Here is a 19,555-nt window from a genome sequence, read left to right on the forward strand (position 1 = left end):
ATGAGGCTCCTGTCTTTATTAAAATTATATTTTTATCCCATGAATTGATGCCCCTTTTTATACATGACAATACCTTAATGGCCTTAGCAACTGCTGACTGACATTGCACATTGTTGCCTAGTTTGTTGTCTATAACAATTCCTAAATCCTTCTCATTTGTTGTTATTCCTAATTCACTACCATTTAGGGTGTAAATTGCTTGTGCATTCCTTAACCTAAAGTGCATAGATTTCCGCTATCTAAATTCCTCTGCAGCAAAGTAATAATCGTCAGTGAGTGACTGCAGGGAGGAACTGTAAGTAGGAACTGCTGCTGTGTCATTTAATGAAACGGATTATAAAACAAGGGGTATTTTTCAGAGCATTTGCTCTGAGAAAAAAACCCTCATTTTATAATCGATAAAAATCAATTCAACTAATCGATAATGAAATTCGTTGGCAACGATTTTCATTATCGATTAGTTGAATCGATTTTTATCAATTATAAAATGAGGGTTTTTTTCTCAGAGCAAATGCTCTGAAAAATACCCCTTGTTTTATAATCCGTTTCATTCAATGACACAGCAGCAGTTCCTACTTACAGTTCCTCCCTGCAGTCACTCACTGACGATTGGCCCTGCCTATTTCCTTCTTCCAGCCCCTCCCTGCAGTCAGGGGCAGATTGGCCCCGCCCTTTTCCTTATAGCAACCACATGGCTGTGACACTCATCTAACTCAGTATGAAATTAATATTTGGGCTGCTGAAAGTTAGGGGAGGTGGGGGTTAATTCAGGAGCAGTTATGGTTAATGGGGTGTTTAGGGTTCATTTAGCGGCAGCTGTGGTTGATGGGGTGTTTAGGGTTAATTTAGGGGCAGTTGTGGTTTAATGCTGAGGCCCAAGGGTTAATTTAATTTAATAAAGTTAACTTAAGGTGCAGTTCAATGTAAGGGGGGGGGGCAAACTAAGGGGAATCTAAATCCTGGGGGCAGTGAAGATTAATCCTGTATTTATTTATAAAAGTATTGTCAGTGTGATGTGAAGGGGACTATGGGATATCTAGGGGGTATAAGGCATATCTTGGAAGGATGGAGTGGTATATCTGGGGGTATAAGGCATATCTGGGGGCACAGTGGCATATCAGGGATATAAGGCATATGTGGGGAGGGCAGTGTGACATATCTGGGATATAAGGCATATCAGGGGGTATAAGACATATAGTGGCATATAAGGCATATGTGGGGAGGGCGGAGTGGCATATCTGGGGGTATAATGCATACTGGGATATAAGGCATATCAGGGGGTTTAAGACATATAGTGGCGGAGTGGCATATATGGGTGTGTGTGGCATATCTGGAAGTATAAGGCATATGTGGGGGAGGCAGTGTGGCATGTCAGGGGGCACAGTGGCATATCAGAGGAGGATAGAATGGCATATCAGGGGGTATAAGGCATATGTGGGAGGGTGGAGTGGCATATCTGGGAGGCAGTGTGGCAAGCCTGGGCTCAAATGTGCACCACTGTGGGGGGGGGTAGGTTGGGAAATAAAAACAAGAAATGCATTTTATTTAAAAAAATGTATTCTACTGTTTGTTTTTAACATCCTGTTTGTTTATTAAATTATTTTAAATAAATTAAATATTTATATTCATTTTTTATCCGATTAACCGAAAAAATAATCGGCTAACTAATCGATTATGAAAATCAACAGCTGACATGGCAGTAACCATCGAAGGGATGCCAAGAAACTCCACAAAGCTGAGCTTTATGGAAGATTGGACAGATAAAAGCCACTGCTACATAAAACGGGATCTTTCCTTTTTGCCAAAAAGGCAGGTAAGAGACATGAAACACATGGAAAATGTTTCTCTAGCAGGCCATTAACCGTATAAACTGAAGTTGATTAAGAACATGCACTTCTTAGAAAAGAACAATCAAAGCCTACAACACAAATAAATCATCCATATTAAAGCAGATTGGTACTTTTCCAGGTCGTAATCTGTTTTAATTTATCTTTTTTGTAACATGTACAGAAATATTTTGGGGTTATTTTACTTCAGGGAGCTTCCTAGTGTCATTGGTTAATAATTTTCATGTTTCTTAGTCCAAACAGCCATAATGCTAGCACATAGGGAATATGATTGTCACCCACCAGGCATCATCTAGCGCACTGGATTTTTTAGACAGTCATTCATGCTTTTTCTTGCGTGTCAGCACAACCAGTCAAACCGTATGAATAAGAAGAAGAAAAAAAAATTATTAAAAAGTCAATTTTGAACTATAAGACAGATTTCTGCTTGAAAGAGTTCTGTTCAAAAGGTTTGATTAGTCCAGAAAGCCCCATATTGGAAGTATTTTGTAACACTAATATATATATATATATATATATATATATATATATATATATATATATATATATATATATATATATATATATATATATATATATATATATATATATATATATATATATATATATGAAAAGGGAAGAAATTACCCTTTTCTGGTGGCTTAACCGTCTGTAAGGAACAAAGGTTTCTTGTGATATTAAACAGATTACAATAATGTATAAATCATTATAACCCATAAAGCATTTGGAATATAGCATTTTATAAAAAGGTTTGCATTTATTCAATTCAACATTGGATACAATATATATTTCAAAATAATTTACCCAAACATATAAAAAGGAATAAAAACAGATAAAAAAAATAGACTGGTTTACAAAATGCATAAAATAGTATTAAAAAAGGCACAGTATCGAAAAGTTAGGCTTTAGGCTTGAATTTTTATCCCTATTTCTGAGCTTGGATATTCTTCCTCTTCAGGCACAAATATAGACTCTACAAAGGAAGAAACAGAAAACTCACAAATTTTGCAGAGATGAAACAAGAAGTAACTACCAGTTAAATCAAACACTGCTGTTGAGCGACTTGACAAAACCTCAACAAGCAAACAAACAAAAAATAAAAGGAAATCCACTTAAAATATGTAATATAAATTCCCCTTAAAAAAAGTAGCATGAAAATCTATGTGTTCAAAAATATTCTACAGTGTCAACACTAACAACATTTTGCAGTAGTAAGAAAAATTCTATACCTTCACTATGATCCAGATCTGGGTGACATGATAGAAATAACCAGGCCAAGCCAACTAAGAGTGTGACAACCAAATTTACCACAATCCATGGCTGGAGAATCTGCTTTTCTGCACCCACCTGCCTATGAGAGACAATAAGAACAGTCACTACAAAATCATTATATATATATATACATAGCATTATTTGAGTGCGTTTATGGAAATAGTAATCCTTGTTTGCAATTAGAAAGCCGTTCTTTATCTGACATCAGCTCTAGATTTTTGAGCACACGGTGTCTGAAGCGCCTGACGTTAATTCTTAAACTTCTTTTGGTTTAATTGGTGGCCAATTGTTCTCTTAAACACAGATTATTATTAGTTATTAGGATGGTTAAACATAAATTTTTACAGTGTCTTAAGCAGTCTATTTCAGTTTGAATTAAATGAAAACATGTTACCACAAGCTGCTGTTCTCTGATGGTGGTGTGTAAAAGTTAATCCTGTCACTTGTCATCTGTTGACTTAAAGCAAGGATGAGTGCCACAAAATACACTATAAAACAGAAGGTTATGTATAAGTGAGATATTTCACCAAATAAAAGTCATGCAACAAATCATATTTTGTTTTAACAGTCCTTCTCAGTTGTAAAAACACTTTTTTGTGATAATAGGGATTGGTGATTTAACCAGACCTTCCACTAGCATTCCAGAACAATGCATATATATGTGATGGATAATTGCAATGTGCAAGTACACACATATCTGCAGCCACCAAAGCTGTGGGAGCATAGGTAACCATCAGAACATGACCAAGGCAACACTGGCAGTCACAGGAAATGATCCTCTAAGATATACTGCACTTCTAACGTAAGGCAAACACTACATTTTACAACAGTTCTCTAAATGGCCACGGTTGTTTTGTGTTACATTTTTTTAATACCAAATTTGTAACCCCCATTCATCTATAGAGCAGCAATGGTAATACTTGGCTCTCCTATGTGATTCTAAAATAGGTCAAAACAGACTTGGGGCTCCAATCAATTATGCAGCCTCTTGATTGCTCGATATTAAAATGCAGATTGTTTTTTTTTCTTTTGCAGGTTTGGCTTAAGGCTATATCTATACTATATGATAACTGGAAATATCTTTATGTGAATATAAAAAGTACTACTTTTAAAGTAAAGATTGAAGTCCCTAATCTAGTGTTACCGGGAAGTAGTTGTACTTACAGAATGAAGCCAAAGCAGACTGGTCAAGCGTGAGAAGCCCACGAAATGCATCAGATGCACTTGCTAGATCAACCCTGACATCAGAAATAATACAATAACATTGCTGTTTAGAATATACAATAAGAAGGATTAAGTAAAACCACTTATCCAATAAATAAATCACCTGTCAAAGGCTGAAATGGTGCTAAGAGCCAACAGGAAATACAGGAGGCATTGAGACGGGTATGCCAAATCTTTGTAAACCTCTAGTAGACCAGAAGCATTCGACAGCTGGTTCCCAGAGAGTACATAAATCACAACAATATTCCACACAGCGTAACCAGCCAGGAATCCACTGCTGAACAGTCCAATCGTCCTGCAAACAGAGCATAATGTTAGGTATCAAATCATGTACACGGATCATGTGCCTTTTGGAGTGGGTTGTATGAATTACCTGAAGACACGGTGCACAGTGAGAGATACATCCATACTGGTCCGTGTTGGTTTTACATCCATGAAAATATCCAACTGGTCTGCCGTTTTGATTATACTTGAGCGGTCAGCAGCCTGGAACCTGCCTGGAGGACAAACAATCTGCTTCACTGGAAATAAAACATGAACCTCTTCCCTCAAAGAACTGCTGTAGGAATTAGAAGGTTTCCAAACTGTCCAGTATATTTTTTGGCATTTCTTATACATGCTCCGGTATCTTATATCAACACTAACTTTAGATATTATTTTAGTCTATAACGATAAATGCTATGTTTTATAGGTAGGATACCTGTAGTTTATTTGGTTAAAGTTTTGCTATTAGGGTTTCATTGCTCTTAGGAGTTACGTCCACAAATGAGCCTTTGCATACATGAATACACTTCCCAAGAAGCACTGTGTCTAGTAACTGGGAGGTATCCAGTGTACATTTTGCCGTTTGTTATACATATATCCTTTCGTGAGACTATTCCAAACAATTTTAACCATTTAGAAAAACGATTAAGGCCTTCTCATAAGAATAAAAGACTTAGTATACATTTTAATATTCCTATTCTACTCACGATTTTTCTCCACAAAAAGTTTGCCAACTGGCTGGCTGGATCCAGATGGTGCAATGAAAACAGGATGTGGATCTGCAACCTTTATTTGTCCATCAGGGATTATATCGTCTTCCTCGACACCCAACTCATTAGGAAACTCCTGTTCAGCTGGACGTGTTTTTCTGTATTAAAAACAGTGACTACCGCATGAGTTACTTTTACTGCTTGTTTCAAGACGTCAAACCTTACTTGTTCCTTAGCTTTGTCTTATGTTCAGTGTTTGCATACTTACATTTTTGCACTAATTGTAATTAGCATGGTATATGGTACATTGGAAACACACCTCCAAAGCCTTAATATGCTACCCAGGCACTCATCTAAGACAATAGCTTTTAAGGAATTAAGGAAACACTACCCAGCGCTCTGGTAGAAAATATACAGTAAAGTAAAAACAGCTTGTGTTGATGATCCCTGGAATGAAAAGAGAAATGGGGAACTCACTTGGGCCTCCGGCGTGGTTTTCTTGTAGTGCCTTCATCAGCAGTCTGGTAGTTTGGCTCATTTCCATTTTGCACCATTAAATTATGCTGATTAAATGAGGTTTCAGACTCTGGTTGGGTAAAAGAGAACATTAAATTATACCCAACACTGATGGATTATGTTAGATTCCCATGCTAGCCATAGCATATATGTTTGAAAACTAGACACAGTATGGTATTTGAAATGCTAGTATTCTAACTCTTTAAATGGGCTAATTCTACAACTAGCCTTCGTCAAACCTCATGGTAGTCATTTCTTTGTGTTTTATTTCCCCACACACATTACCAAACAACACCCCAATATTTATTCAGCAACATTTCCGGTGTACAGGTTTGTGCATCTCAGTTTCTCAACTTGGCATTTTTGCATCTGTTCATCCTGCCCCCATGTCCTATTTGGCATACCTTTGAAGTCAGCCAATTCAATTTACCCAATTAAACCATATATTTTTGAAAACTGGACACCCCAGGATATTTCATGCACTAATTCTACTACCAATACCATTATTTGATCAAATCATCTAATTTCCTATAAAGAAAATAATAATATAGTGAAAAATTAAGAAAATCTAACTGTTATTAAGGAAATCTTTTATTTATTTACAAAAGCTAATGAAAAACTGCTAAATAGTTTCTACTATTTGTCCTGGAAAAAAGACTGGTCATCCTGCCCACATGTGTTATTTATGATATAAAGCCGGCCAATTTAATTTACCCAGTCAATTTACCCAGGGTACTCCAAGTGCTAGAATTTTAACTCTTTCCATGCCATGTTTTGGAGAAACAGCATCAATTTTAGGGCTTGCTAAAAAAATTGGAAATATTTTCTTTGCACTATGAGCAATAAAATGGGGGTTCTGTCTCTATGTTGAGGCATTGCAGCAAGACCAGCTGAGCAAAGACAGCAATTGTTGATCACTTTCTATGCTCGTTTTACCCCATAATGTCCCAGACACGTCAATTGTCGTCAATAGATATTATTATTATTATTTATTTATTTATTGTTTTATATAGCGCCATCAAATTACGTAGCACTGTACAATGGGTAGACAGGACATAAGTAGTATGCAACATAACAAAATGACAGAGACAACAGGTGAGGAGGGCCCTGCTCAAATGAGCTTAGAGTCTAGAGGGAGTTGGGTTGTATTACACAATAGGTAAAAGTGCTGCTGTTAGGGATAGACCAGCCACACTAGTAAAAGTATTGCAGGAGAGAGAGTAGGAAAGGTGAGCTAAAGGAAAATGGGAGTATGGGAGGGCGTTAGTGTGCTATGTTGTAAGCATCTTTAAAGAAGTGGGTCTTGAGGGATTTTTTGAAGGAATAACGGCAGGGGGAGAGACGGATAGACCGGGGGAGGGCATTCCAGAGGGTAGGGGCAGCCCTTGAGAAATCTCGTACGCGGGCATGAGAGCTAGAATAAAAGAGGATAAAGGGAGATCATTGGATGAACGGAGAGACTGGTTAGGAGTGTATTTAGAGATGAGTGAGGAGATGTAGGGAGGGGAACCGCTGTGAAGGGCTTTGAAAGTAAGAGTTAGGATTTTGAAATGAATCCTGAAGCGCACAGGCAGCCAGCGAAGAGATTGACAGAGGGGAGAAACGTTAGTAAAGCGATCTGAGAGGAAGATACGTCTGGCAGAAGCATTCATGGTAGATTGTAGAGGGGTGAGACGGTTAAGAGGGAGACCGGCTAAGATAGAGTTACAGTAGTCAAGACGGGAGATAATCAGGGCATGGACAAGAGCCTTAGTGGCATGCTGTGTTAGGAAGGGATGGATGCGGGCAATGTTTTTAACATGAAGGCGACAGTTTTTAGAGACAGACTGAATATGGGGTGTGAACGAAAGGTCAGAGTCAAGGGTGACACCAAGACAGAGTGCATGAGCAGACGGGGAGATGATGGCACCATTAACATTGAGGGAGATAGGGGAATCTTAGCATTGGAGGGAGGGAAGATGAGGAGTTCAGTTTTGGAGAGGTTGAGTTTCAAGAAACGTTCAGACATCCAGGTAGAGACAGATGCAAGGCAGTTAGTTACACGATCTAAGACAGAGGGAGAGAGATCAGGGGAGGATAGATAGATCTGGGTGTCATCAGCGTACAGGTGGTATTGAAAGCCAAAGGATGAGATCAGTTTGCCAAGGGAGGAAGTGTAAAGAGAGAACAGAAGGGGTCCTAAAACTAAGCCTTGGGGTACCCCAACTGAGAGAGGGAGGGGGAGTGTTACTGGAGACAGAGACACTGAAGGTACGATCAAAGAGGTAGGAAGTGAGCCATGAGAGAGCAGTATCATGAGGCCGAGATCATAAAGCATTTGAAGGAGAAGAGGGTGGTCCACAGTGTCAAAAGCAGCAGAAAGGTCCAGTAGGATTAGCATGGAGTAGTGGCCCTTGGATTTAGCAGTGAGTAAGTCATTACTAACTTTATTAAGGGCGGTCTCAGTGTCGAGGGCGAAAACCAGATTGAAGAGGGTCAAGCAGGAAGTTGCAGTCTAGAAACTTAGCTGTATATAAACAATTCTTTCAAGAAGCTTGGAGGTGAAAGGAAGCAGAGAGATGGGACGGTAGCTGGAGAGACCAGTCAGGTCGAGGGCGGACTTTTTCAAGATAGGAGTAATGGTAGCATGCTTGAAGGACGATGAGACAGATCCAGTAGTGAGGGAGAGGTTGAAGATATGAGTTAGAGTAGGGACAAGGGTAGATGAAAGAGACTGGGTGAGATGGGAAGGGATGGGGTCAAGGGGGCATGTGGTTGGACAAGAGGAAAGAAGAAGAGCATGTACATCCGCTTCAGTGACAGTGAGGGGAGAAGAGGTCAGTGGGAAGGGGGGTGCATAGTCAGAGGGAGGTGACTGTGCAGATATGTCACCTCTGATAGTTTGAATTTTATTATTGAAGAATGTGGCAAAGTCAGATGGATTAAGGTTAGTGAAAGGGGTAGTAGGGATCGGTCGAAGCAGGGAATTGAAAGTATTAAAGAGTCGTTTAGGGTTGTGGAACAGGGAGGAAATGAGGGAGGTGAAATAGGTTTCTTTAGCAAGGTTAAGAGCAGAGTAGTAGGAACGTAGTATAAATTTATAGTGCAGAAAGTCAGACATGGAATTAGACTTTTGCCAACTACGTTCGGCAGTGTGGGAACATCGTTGTAGGTATCGGGTTACAGTCGTGTGCCATGGTTGGAAAAGTGAACGTCGTGAGGAGCGAGTAGTAACTGGTGCTACATGCTCAAAAGCAGATATGAGAGTGGCGTTATAGACAGAGGTAGCGTTGTTAGGGCATGACATGTTTGAGATTGGAGAGAGGAGAGGGAGTAAACTGATTGAGAAGTCCTGAAGGTTAATAGAGCTGAGGTCTCTGGTTAGGTGGGGTTGGGGTGCAAGGGGGCGAGTATGAGGCAATATTAGAGAGCAGGAAATGAAGTGGTGGTCAGAGAGGGGGAAAGAGGAATTTGAAAGGTTAGTGAGAGAGCACATGCTAGAAAAAATAAGGTCCAGGGTGTTACCGTCATCATGGCCTTACATCTTCACCATCTTATGTGTCACAACATGTATGTACTTGGCTAATCCAATGGACATCTACATCAATGAATAAAGATGAAGATGGGGATTAGAAATGAGAAAGTTGTTTATTTTTTACCTGGGGGTAGCTTCTTTTTTTTCCTCTTTCTTTTTTCTGGTGTAAGAGGATCTCTACTCTCTGAAGTCCTAAATGTTGCATCCTGCCCAATATCTTCTGCACAAAATACATCAAGCCACAAATTATTTTTGTTATAATCATAATTGATTATGTGAACAATTAATTTAGCATAAATATCAATATTTTGCATACATTTGTATTATGCATCACTTTTTGCCAATATCTGGATTCTGAGGCACACACACAGTACAGTGTTGTGAAAAAGAATTTTCCCCTTTCCCTATTTCTTCTATTTTTTACTTATTGGTCAAATTTAAATGTTTCAGATCATCCAACTAATTTTAGGTAACACTAAAAAACAAACCTATGGTCAGTAAGATGTGAAAAAACCCTGGTCATGAAGGGCTTAGAATTCTTTCCCCTAGATAAGTATACCACATGCTATTTATACAAGGTGCTCAAAAATATATATTGCTTAATGTATGCATCTGGAAAGCACAAGACTTGTGACAAACTTGCTTTTCATCCAGGATTTTTTGTCACTAATTGGCTGCTTAAAATCAATGCGTGTGGTGGGTCTAGTTAGACACTCCTGCTACATTTCCTGATCCACCCCTGGAGATGACTGGCCTTAAGTATATCACATGTCAGGAAATGTGTTCAGCCCTGGTCAATGTGAACAAAAGGGACAGCTTACTATGCCGGACAGCCTTACCAAAGAAGCTGCAGCTCCATGCCTCCTCGATCGTCCAACATTTCTTTTCACTAATTGGCTGCTTAAAATCAATGGGTACGCATTCAGCTAAACACATACACAGATTATAGCTGGGGTGGGCAAAGGGGCACACAATGTAAAAGTAAACGGAAGTGCCCCTTTAATGTCAGGCTACTGTTGTCTATGAAAAGTACATAGTAATGGCAGGTAACAATGGTTAAAAGCCACATTTGAAGCATATGAATAAAGAACGTGAAAGCATTCCACTTACCCGTTGTGTTACTTGATTTTGCTTTTTTTCTTTTTGGCCGACTGAGTGGAATTTCATCTTAAAAGGTAAAATATATACTAAATAGCTTTTTTTGCATAGAAATACAGAAAAAAAAGTCACACAAAAACTAAGAAATGGAAACAACTGCATATGGATGAGATATACAGGTAAAACATACTTACCCTGAATTGTACTTTAATTTCACATGGGATTCAGTGGAAACATGAAAAATAAATGACACAAATGTAATCATGAATTACAAAATAAAATGCTTATGTCAAAGTAAAAATATTTTTACTATTACTCATAATCATATTTCTGTCCAATTCTTATTAATATATTTCTTTTTGAAATTTTGTTTAGGATTTCTTCTAGATAGTATGTGCCACTGCTTAACAATAACCGAACTTATGTTTAGCAACATAATCTGATAACACCAATACCCCACACACATAAATGTTTATGTTCTAAATAATACCCTATTTTGTATTTTTTAATGCCTATGGCTTCTCTCTTGTATCTTGTGGATATTATTTTTTATTTATATCTTATTGCATTTATGACTTTTTTATGAATCTGATCTCCTCTGTACTAATCACACTAGCAAGTGTAGTAATCAGAGATCCAAGCAGGGTCTGGACAATCACTCCTACTCTCCTGAATCCTTCCAGGTGCCAGCAGTGTAACCTAACAATTGGACATTTAAACAGAAATGGTGAACCAGCCCTTACACAGTGCACCATTACCCCAGACATGTCAACACAGAGCCAGCAACACTTGTTCCTGCTGGCACAGGAAAGCCTGGATGTACTATTATCTCCATAAGGTCACACTGTCAACATTTTTTGGAAGTAACACTGCATACACGGGGTCCCTAAGAGGTTACTCATGTAAAATGTCTCATTCACGAAATTTTCAGAGAATACATAATTGTCATGTGACACACCCAAAGCACTGATATATTTGTTTTTCATAGAAAATGAAAACCCATCTATGTTGTTTTATGTGAATACATTTTAAATTGAATTTAATGTTTTTGTCAAAGAGTGCAGGTTAAGCTTCAATATTCTCTTTTACTATGGAAAATTCATAGCATAACTAATTAGTAAACAGAATGTTACTTTTTGTCATCCATTATCAATTTAGTGTACGGTCTTGTAATAAAATATTTTGTTTCTGGTAAAACCAATATGGACTCAGGCCATCCTTCACAGGCTTTATTACTATGCGTTGTACATTGTAAATACATGTAAGCATGGCTAACTTTCAGCGCTGCAGCTACTAGAATAACCCTCATCAGGGCCGGGCTGCCAATGTCTTGTATTGTAAGTTCCCATTCTAGGTCCAGCACCAATACGTACCAAGTTCAGTATGGTTGGTGGTATAAATCAAAGATTCTTTTACAACCAAAGTCTAGCATTCATAGAGAAATACGCATGCAGACATCAGGCGGTTAATAGTTGTTTAAGCATAATGAAATGCTTAATAATTGCCTAATACCGGCTTTACGTCTGCATTTTGGGTACAGTTAATAGAGACATACCTTGGTATCGGTGGAAGGACACGTGGTGTTGACTGCAAAACAGAAAAGGTGATTATAGTTTAAATACCATATCTTTGAATTCAAAGTGTTTTAAGATGTTACATACACGTAGGATAAATGTATTTACATTTGGAAAATAATACAACCCTTTGGACACTTTGCTTTCCCCAAAAAATCAGTATAGTACGTTATGAAATTTAGCACAGGGTGATTTGACAAACACTTCAGGCTTCTTGGCTCCAGAGAGAGCTGTAGTGGGTTCATTCCAACGAGAGATTAAAGAACCCATGAAAGATCAGCTAGCTCAGCAGACACAGATGATGGGTCACTGTATACAATCCATCAAAATCAATGCAAGTGTCATGAAACCAATAAACAGCAATAATCACAGGGTGAGAAAGGCAAGAAATAATCTTCGGACAAATGTTCAATCACATTGAAAGATTTCTCCTTAACTGCTATTAAAACAGGAGATGTGTATTAGATATTCCTCCATTTCATGCGACGAGCTATAAGAAGCCAGCGCTGTAAACGATAACACAAACAATGAATGTGTGAGTTGCTGAATGTGTATGTGCTTGAAGATGAAATATTTACCTCTTGCTTCTTTCCCATGACCAAAAGTCAGTATACATGTCGTATGCCGGACGGTTCCTTTCCACAACAGCGCTAATACAGATCCTCTTAATTCCCCCACAGGAATAACCCTTCCGGATAAAGTCCGGGATTATAAAGGTTATAACCTTCTAACCTTAATGCATAGCTCAGAGCTTTTGTACAAACATGAGAATAAGCCCTCAGCGCATATGCGTTTAACTAGTACTTGCTCTATCGAGTATATCAATACAACATAAACAGAATCTTTCCTTTGAAGATGTTAACATTACTCCCATGTCTCTTTCTATTCACATTGTGCGTATTTTAAACTGGAACTCTGAGGGAAAGACCAATGAGGTCCCGAGAGCTTTACATCTTTTTCTATATCGGCTCAATAAAAGGCATCAACCCCGTAAGAAGACAACATCTTCTCTTATGGCTCATATGGCTGTATCCGTCTCCTTTATCGCTTACTCCGATATATTAACATAAAATCAATGCTAGACTAAAGCGCGTCAAATATTTAAGATGTTATTGACAATCTTGTGGGGGTTTTTTTTGGGGGGGGGGGGTTTACGCATTATATTTTATTTCATCCTGCTAAAAAAAAAACACATGCCTCTTAACTGTGATCTCTGCAAACCGTCTGCTCGAGCAGAGACACGGGGGTATCTGAGCTATAGCTTTTTTCCCGAATAGATTAAAGACATCACGTGATCACCTAGTAGGGTAGGAAGAAACAAACAAAAAAAAAAAGATAGCTTTTTGTTTTCATGCCTCTGAATTTGAGCGCTCATACAGTGTTAGGAACCAAACACGCTCGGAAGGCTCTAAGTCAGGGGCGTCCAACATGCGGCCCTCCAGCTGCTGCAGAACTACATCCCCCATCCTCCTCACCAATCCCCTTAGCTGAAAGAGTATTATGGGAGATGTAGTCCTGCAGCAGCTGGAGGGCCGCAGTTGGACGCCCCTGCTCTAAGTGCTATTGTTTCGGGCCTCTTCTTCTAAATGGCATGCATCGTACATTCTAATTGCACCGTCATCTGATGAAGTGACTCCACCGTAGCTGGGTCTTTCTGTAAGTTTAAAATGTGTTATTCTCTGTGTAACCATTATAAAGTGACGCAGAATATGTTGGCGCTTTGTAAATTAACCCCTTCTTTATTGAGGGTATTTTGTAGCCAAAAACCTAGAGCTTTCTCATGTTTTTACGATATGTTTGTTTAGCTATGATCGCCCTTTCCTTATTTTACTGCAGCCATACAAATTATACATGATTTTTTCCAAGGATCAGTAGGGCTTTCTTTTGATACTACTTTTAAATGTATACTCCAATCTGTGTATGATGTTGCTATGATAATTATCAGTAAAGTAGCAAAGTTTTCCAAAATACATTGATTTAAGTACTGCACAAAAAATATACAAAAACAAAAGGAGCACACAACCTAAAAATCATAAATGGCATAAAAATTCAGATTCCTGGGTTGCTGTTAGAATAATTATAACCAATAAGTACACAAAACAAAACAAGAATTCCATGCATGCCTTCAGGCAGCAATCATTTTTTTTCCATGGATATTTTTTTTTTTTTTTATTTATGTTCTTGACGCTTGATCGCGCAAGGCTTCCGGGGTGGGAAGGGTTAATGTTGGTTCGCGAGGATTGCCTTTATTTATGATGTTCCATGCCATCATGATTTAGCACATTGGGTTACGAAGGTTTAAGGGGATAAAGATAACTTCACCCCCCTCAAATGTCATATAACAGCCCTAGCAGAATTATATAGGACTAACTATATTGCTAACGAAATAATACTTTACGGTCCAAACATCGGCGTGCGTCATTTTACGCGCTGCTCATAAAAACTCATTTTTGCGCTTTCACTGCATTCTTTATAAATTGCTCAGCATACGATCACCCTGTGATTATTTCTCATAATTCCAGCCATGGGCCCGGGGCGTTACAGCATTTTAAACATTAATTTGATTACGTTTTTGACACAGGAAATGTCGCAGTCCATGAGCAAAAATAAAGTTTATTCTGCACTATACAGCGGCGTAAATCTTCGATGTGATCAATATGAACGGCAACAGACAGTTACTGCGGATCGCCTCACATTTAGATCTGCTGTCCGCTATTGGTATAAATACAAGTCAATAACATTTTGTTTCTAGAGCGCCAGCAGATTCCATACCGCTATTACATTAGGGGAGAATACCAAACGGCCAACAGTTGGCTTTTAATGAATACACGGGCTGTCATTTAGTTTAGTAAATGAGGCACCGAGGAGTCACCGAAGAATTTACCCTCTTCAGAAAGCTTAAGCCACCCAGACAACGGCACCATATACGGTATAAGCCACGACTCCCGTGGAGCTCTGCCCGCCTTCGGACTGAGCTTCATGGGAGCGATAAATGCATCGATATCCCCGGTAACGGAGATGCCTGAGGAAAAAAGCCAGCCTGGCACCGGTAAACTCAGGAAATTAAACGAGACTGACGATAAAACGACTCTATAAAGAACTACACCGCTCAGTTGCTGTAGCTCACCCGGACGTCTTGCATTATCGCATTACCGCCCGAACCGTGGCCTCATCGGGATCGCGAAATAATCACTGCACACAACAACCCCTAGAGAGATAAACGGTTGCTATGAACGCCCTGCACAGTATTTTCTTCCGGGGTTAACGCTAATCCTGTACCACGTGATTTCTTACGCATTTGTAGTGCGCATGACGCCGAGGATGTGTGTATTCAGGAAAGTATATTATCGTCTAATGGCTGCCTACATACTTTGTGACTCTTTTCCTCCAGGAGCTCAGGCTGTAAGGAATTATTTCATGGAGATATTCTGCAGTTTGTTTTTTTTTGGTTTTTTTTTACTGCATTCCGTGTATTGCGCCTCCTGCCCCTCACGGACAGCGGCATTGATTGAATCTTTTTCAGGAGCTCAGAAGGTCTGGGCATGAGTGCATCGCAGTGTTTACACCCCACGGGTCACAGGAATATGTACAGCAGAAAATGTGTTTATACATTGAAAGTGTGAATACAAAATCTAAAGAAATCATAGCCTACATTATGCTAGAATATAACAGATACTATTAATGTACAGCAGTCTGTGCAATTAGCGGATGTAAGCAGTTTGTTATTTGGGAGGCAGTGGACGGGTTTGTGCTGCTTTGCATGCCGTAGAAGCGCATCAGAGTATAAACTGCAGGGAACAAATGATTTGAAATTAAGAGTCTCTCTCTTCCACCCCCCCTCCCCTCCCAACAAAAAGGAACCTCAGTATAGAAATTCAAAGCATCTAGGATACATATCCTTTTATTTCATCATTTCTTGTTTCCAGCTATAAATAATAATTCAAAATAAATAATTATTATTACAGATTTAACATCTAAAATTAGTTTTCATTTCTTAAACTAGTAGTGATTGGAAGTGTGCTGTTTATGTTACTTTTATTTATGTAAATTAAAATGTTGTAACTTTAACTATTATAATCCAATGATACATGTACAGAATACTATAGCATTATGGTTTTGGCTTTTTCATGTGATTTTATGGTTATTGAGAATCTGAGCAGATCCAGAATGCTGGAATCCACTGAGGCTCATCCTGAGCACGCCTTATGATGGACATTAGCTGGACACAGGCCGATTGCAAATGATCATTCACCACGACTTGGTCAAAGAATTGTCCAAACTGGTCCTCCATCTTCTTTGCACATTCCTCAATTTCCTGGAAATCTTCCTCCTGCAGAAAGGAAGAACAGCAACTTATGTTTACAAGATGTTTACCCTACAACCTAGCACTCAGCCAAAACCTGTTTAAAGTGTGTTTGTCACAGCTTCATTGACTCTGAACATTAAGCAGGCTAAATCACTAATATATACATATATAGATATATATATCATTTTAACAATTAAGGATATAGAGGCAAAGGTGATAATTGTTGACCTTATTTGCATGCACCTACCCAGAATCCCTTGTGGTTGCGGCAGCACCATGAGATTTCTGAGGGAAAAACAAGCCTTCTGGTGTTCTGTAGATGAGTGTTTAATAATACTTCTACTACCCCTTAAATTTAAATGGAAGGGTTTCCATCACCTTTACCCACCATAACTTATATTACATACTTTTACACAAACAGTATATGACACAGTATTTGGACACCTGACCGAGATGAGCTTGTTGGACATCCTATTCTAAAGCTATAGGGAATTAATATGGTGTTGTTCCCCACTTTGCGGCCTCCACTATTCTGAGAAAGCTTTTCACAAGATTTTGGAGTGTGTCTGTCGAAATTTGTGCCCATTCAGCCAAAAGAGCATTTATGAGTTCAGGCACTGTGGGCCGAAAAGGTCATGCTCGCAATCTGCATTTTAATTCATCCCAATGGTGTGCAATTAAGGTCAGGGCTTTGTGCAGGTCACTTGAGCCCCTTCACACAAAAGTCGTGTTTTTAGAAACCTTGTTTTGTGCACAAGGGCACAGTCATGCTGGAACATGAAAGGGCCTGGTGTCACAAAGTTGGAAGCAATTGTCTAAAATGTCTTTGTCCCTCTAGACCCTCTATAGTTTTAGACTAGGACCTTTTGTTCTAACATTTCTCCTTTTAATAAATTTCCCTCCTGTGCTTTGTTAAATAAGTATTTAAATATTTCTATCGCATCTCCTCTTTCCTCCAAGCTATGCATATTGAATTCCTTTATTCTTTACTGATAATTTGTATCCTGTAATTTTGGTAGCCCTTTTCAGAGCTCTTCCAACTCAAATAGAGCCCGCTTTATTTGCTGTATCATTTTTTCTTTGCCAATTCTTGTTTTGTAATACCATTTCAATGTACTGTACTGTAAGAAGCACTGCAAAAACTGTTGGTGCTATACAAATTAAAGGTGATAATCATTTCGAAGAAAAGTTGTTATTCTTGCTGTTATGTAGAATACTAGGTAAGACAACTGTAAGCCAGCTCCTTTCTTTTTCTATCTTGTACAATTACCTCTTATCAATTACAATGATAAAATCAGCATAATTTAAACATCTTAAATCAAATAAATACAATTTTCACCTTAAACCTCATGTTCACATAATAGTCTGTGATTATCCAGGCATTTTGTCGGGTTTGTCTCATGCAGTTTCTACTGGGTGGCTTAACAAATATAATGTATGGCTTAAGTTCATGTGTCCGAACTCCTGTAATGCCCTGTAAAAGGAACACAAGTTAATGGTTTTGGAAGATTAAAAAAAAAGTTTGCAAAATTTACAGTTTTACTCCCAAGAGTAGTTTAGTGAAATCAGTAGCGTACCTAGTGGGGGGCGGGGGGCGGGCGGTCCGCACCGGGTGCCAGCTTGCCGCCACCCGGTACCCCTCCAGAGACGGACAGTAATGTCCGCCGCTGGAGGAGCAGGCTCGCAAGGGAGCGGTATCGGAGGTCTTTAACAGACCTCCGGCTCCCTTGAGTGATTTTAAGCCGGGTTCAAAATCACTCAAGGGAGCCGGAGGTCTGTTAAAGACCTCCGATATCGCTCCCTTGCGATCCGCGCGGCAACAGCTACTGTGCGCCGGGATTTGTTGTCAGATCCCGGCGCACAACACTGAAGCCGCGCCCACTGAACCGGAAGAAGACAGAAGAACTGAAGAGGAGGAAAAGAAGCTGTAAGGAGAAAAGAGGAAAGGTAGGAAAGCATTCAGTGAGTGAGTGAGAGTGGATTGGTATATGTGTGGATTAGTATGTGTGGATTGGTATGTGTGGATTGGTATATGTGTGTGGATTGGTATATATGTGGATTGGTATATGTGTGGATTGGTGTGTGTGTGGATTGGTGTGTGTGCGGATTGGTATATGTGCGGATTGGTATATGTGCGGATTGGTAAGTGTTTGAGAGTGATGGGTGTTATGCTGTACCATTTCCAATGTATTTTTCATTATATAATTATGCTCTAGTACATCATAACTCCCATCACTCTATACTGTTCCATACAGTGGCAGAGCTGGGAGACAGAGGCCTTGCACCCCCACCGCAGGACTCCTGAAAGGTAAGTGAACTTCAAAGGGGGAGAGGGTAGAGAGTTAGGAGGGGGTAGATAGGGAGAAGGGAGTGAGATGGGGGGATAGGGGGTAGATAGGGAGAAGGGAATGAGAAGGGGTAGGTAGGACAAAAGGGAGTAAGAAGGGGTAGATAGGGCAATCATACTCCTAGCATGCCAAGTCTGCGAGTACATCCTGGAATCTGGGTATGCCTGGGCATGATAGGAATGTGATTGCTGTTAACAATCATATATATATATATATATATATATTAATATTGTTATTTAATTGTTTTGTCCTATTTTGGTGTGTTACTTACTTTAAATAAAAGTGTTAGATTTTTTTTTTATGGTGTGTGGGGGGGTCATATTCGGTTTCGGCCAGGTAAATGCTGCATTTTCGGTTTCAGTCCAGAATTCGTTTCGGTGCATCCCTACTACTAATGAAGTGGTAGGCCTACACCACATCAATGTTTGGCTTAGTATATAGTGATAGGAGTTATGCTGCACTATTGTCAATGTCTGGCTCAATGTATAGTGATAGGGATTACGCTGTACCACCGTCAATGTGTGCATCAGTATATAGTGGTAGGTGTTATGCTGTACAACCGTCAATGTCTGCCTCAGTATATAGTGATAAGTGTTATGCTGTACCACCGTCAATGTCTGCCTCAGTATATAATGATAACAGTAAGTGTTATGCGTTACCACCTTCAGTGTCTGCGCCGGTATATAACGGTAGAAGCTATGCAGTTTTAAAGTGTGTGTGTGGGGGGGGGGGTACCACATACAGGATCCACCCCAGGTGCCTAATACTCTAGGTACGCCCCTGAGTGAAATTGATATTGGCATTTTGGGTCATGAAAACCTTTGACGAATGTATGTATGCATGTATGCTTTTTTTTTTTAAGGGGATACAGGTTGTTGAGGG

At 39.3% G+C, this 19,555-nt stretch overlaps 2 protein-coding genes across 2 annotated transcripts in view; both read right to left on the minus strand.

The window, feature by feature from the left end:
• Window positions 1-2,752: 2,752 nt before the first annotated feature.
• LOC149287558 (transmembrane protein 237-like) lies at window positions 2,753-12,635 on the minus strand. Its single transcript, XM_089492760.1, has 12 exons — window positions 12,598-12,635; window positions 12,001-12,032; window positions 10,458-10,514; window positions 9,472-9,567; window positions 5,795-5,903; window positions 5,315-5,475; window positions 4,717-4,840; window positions 4,447-4,638; window positions 4,284-4,357; window positions 3,514-3,607; window positions 3,077-3,198; window positions 2,753-2,820 (listed from the first exon to the last, which is right to left on the minus strand). The coding sequence occupies exons 1-12, from the start codon at window positions 12,633-12,635 to the stop codon at window positions 2,753-2,755; spliced, it is 1,167 nt and encodes a 388-aa protein (XP_089348886.1).
• Window positions 12,636-16,160: 3,525 nt separating this feature from the next.
• LOC149287559 (MAGUK p55 subfamily member 4-like) overlaps window positions 16,161-19,555 on the minus strand; it is a 35,915-nt gene continuing 32,520 nt past the window's right edge. Inside the window, exons 19-20 of the mRNA XM_089492685.1 lie at window positions 17,665-17,799; window positions 16,161-16,349 (exon numbers count right to left, since the gene is read on the minus strand). Of these exons, the coding sequence (XP_089348811.1) occupies window positions 16,161-16,349; window positions 17,665-17,799 (324 nt within the window). The remainder of the gene's footprint in view (window positions 16,350-17,664; window positions 17,800-19,555) is intronic.

Source organism: Sceloporus occidentalis, unplaced genomic scaffold, assembly GCF_023333645.1.
Source record: "Sceloporus occidentalis isolate IW3139 unplaced genomic scaffold, rSceOcc1.0.p SCAF_59, whole genome shotgun sequence".
Classification (NCBI taxonomy): Eukaryota; Metazoa; Chordata; class Lepidosauria; order Squamata; family Phrynosomatidae; genus Sceloporus; species Sceloporus occidentalis.

Coding starts and splice junctions, on each gene's coding strand:
- LOC149287558 (XM_089492760.1), bottom strand. CDS start 12,635: ATGTATACTGACTTTTGGTCATGGGAAAGAAGCAAGAG. Junction 5,476..5,794: donor AAACCACGCCGGAGGCCCAA/GTGAGTTCCCCA, acceptor TTTTTAATACAG/AAAAACACGTCCAGCTGAAC. Junction 3,608..4,283: donor GTCTGCTTTGGCTTCATTCT/GTAAGTACAACT, acceptor TCTGTTTTATAG/TGTATTTTGTGGCACTCATC.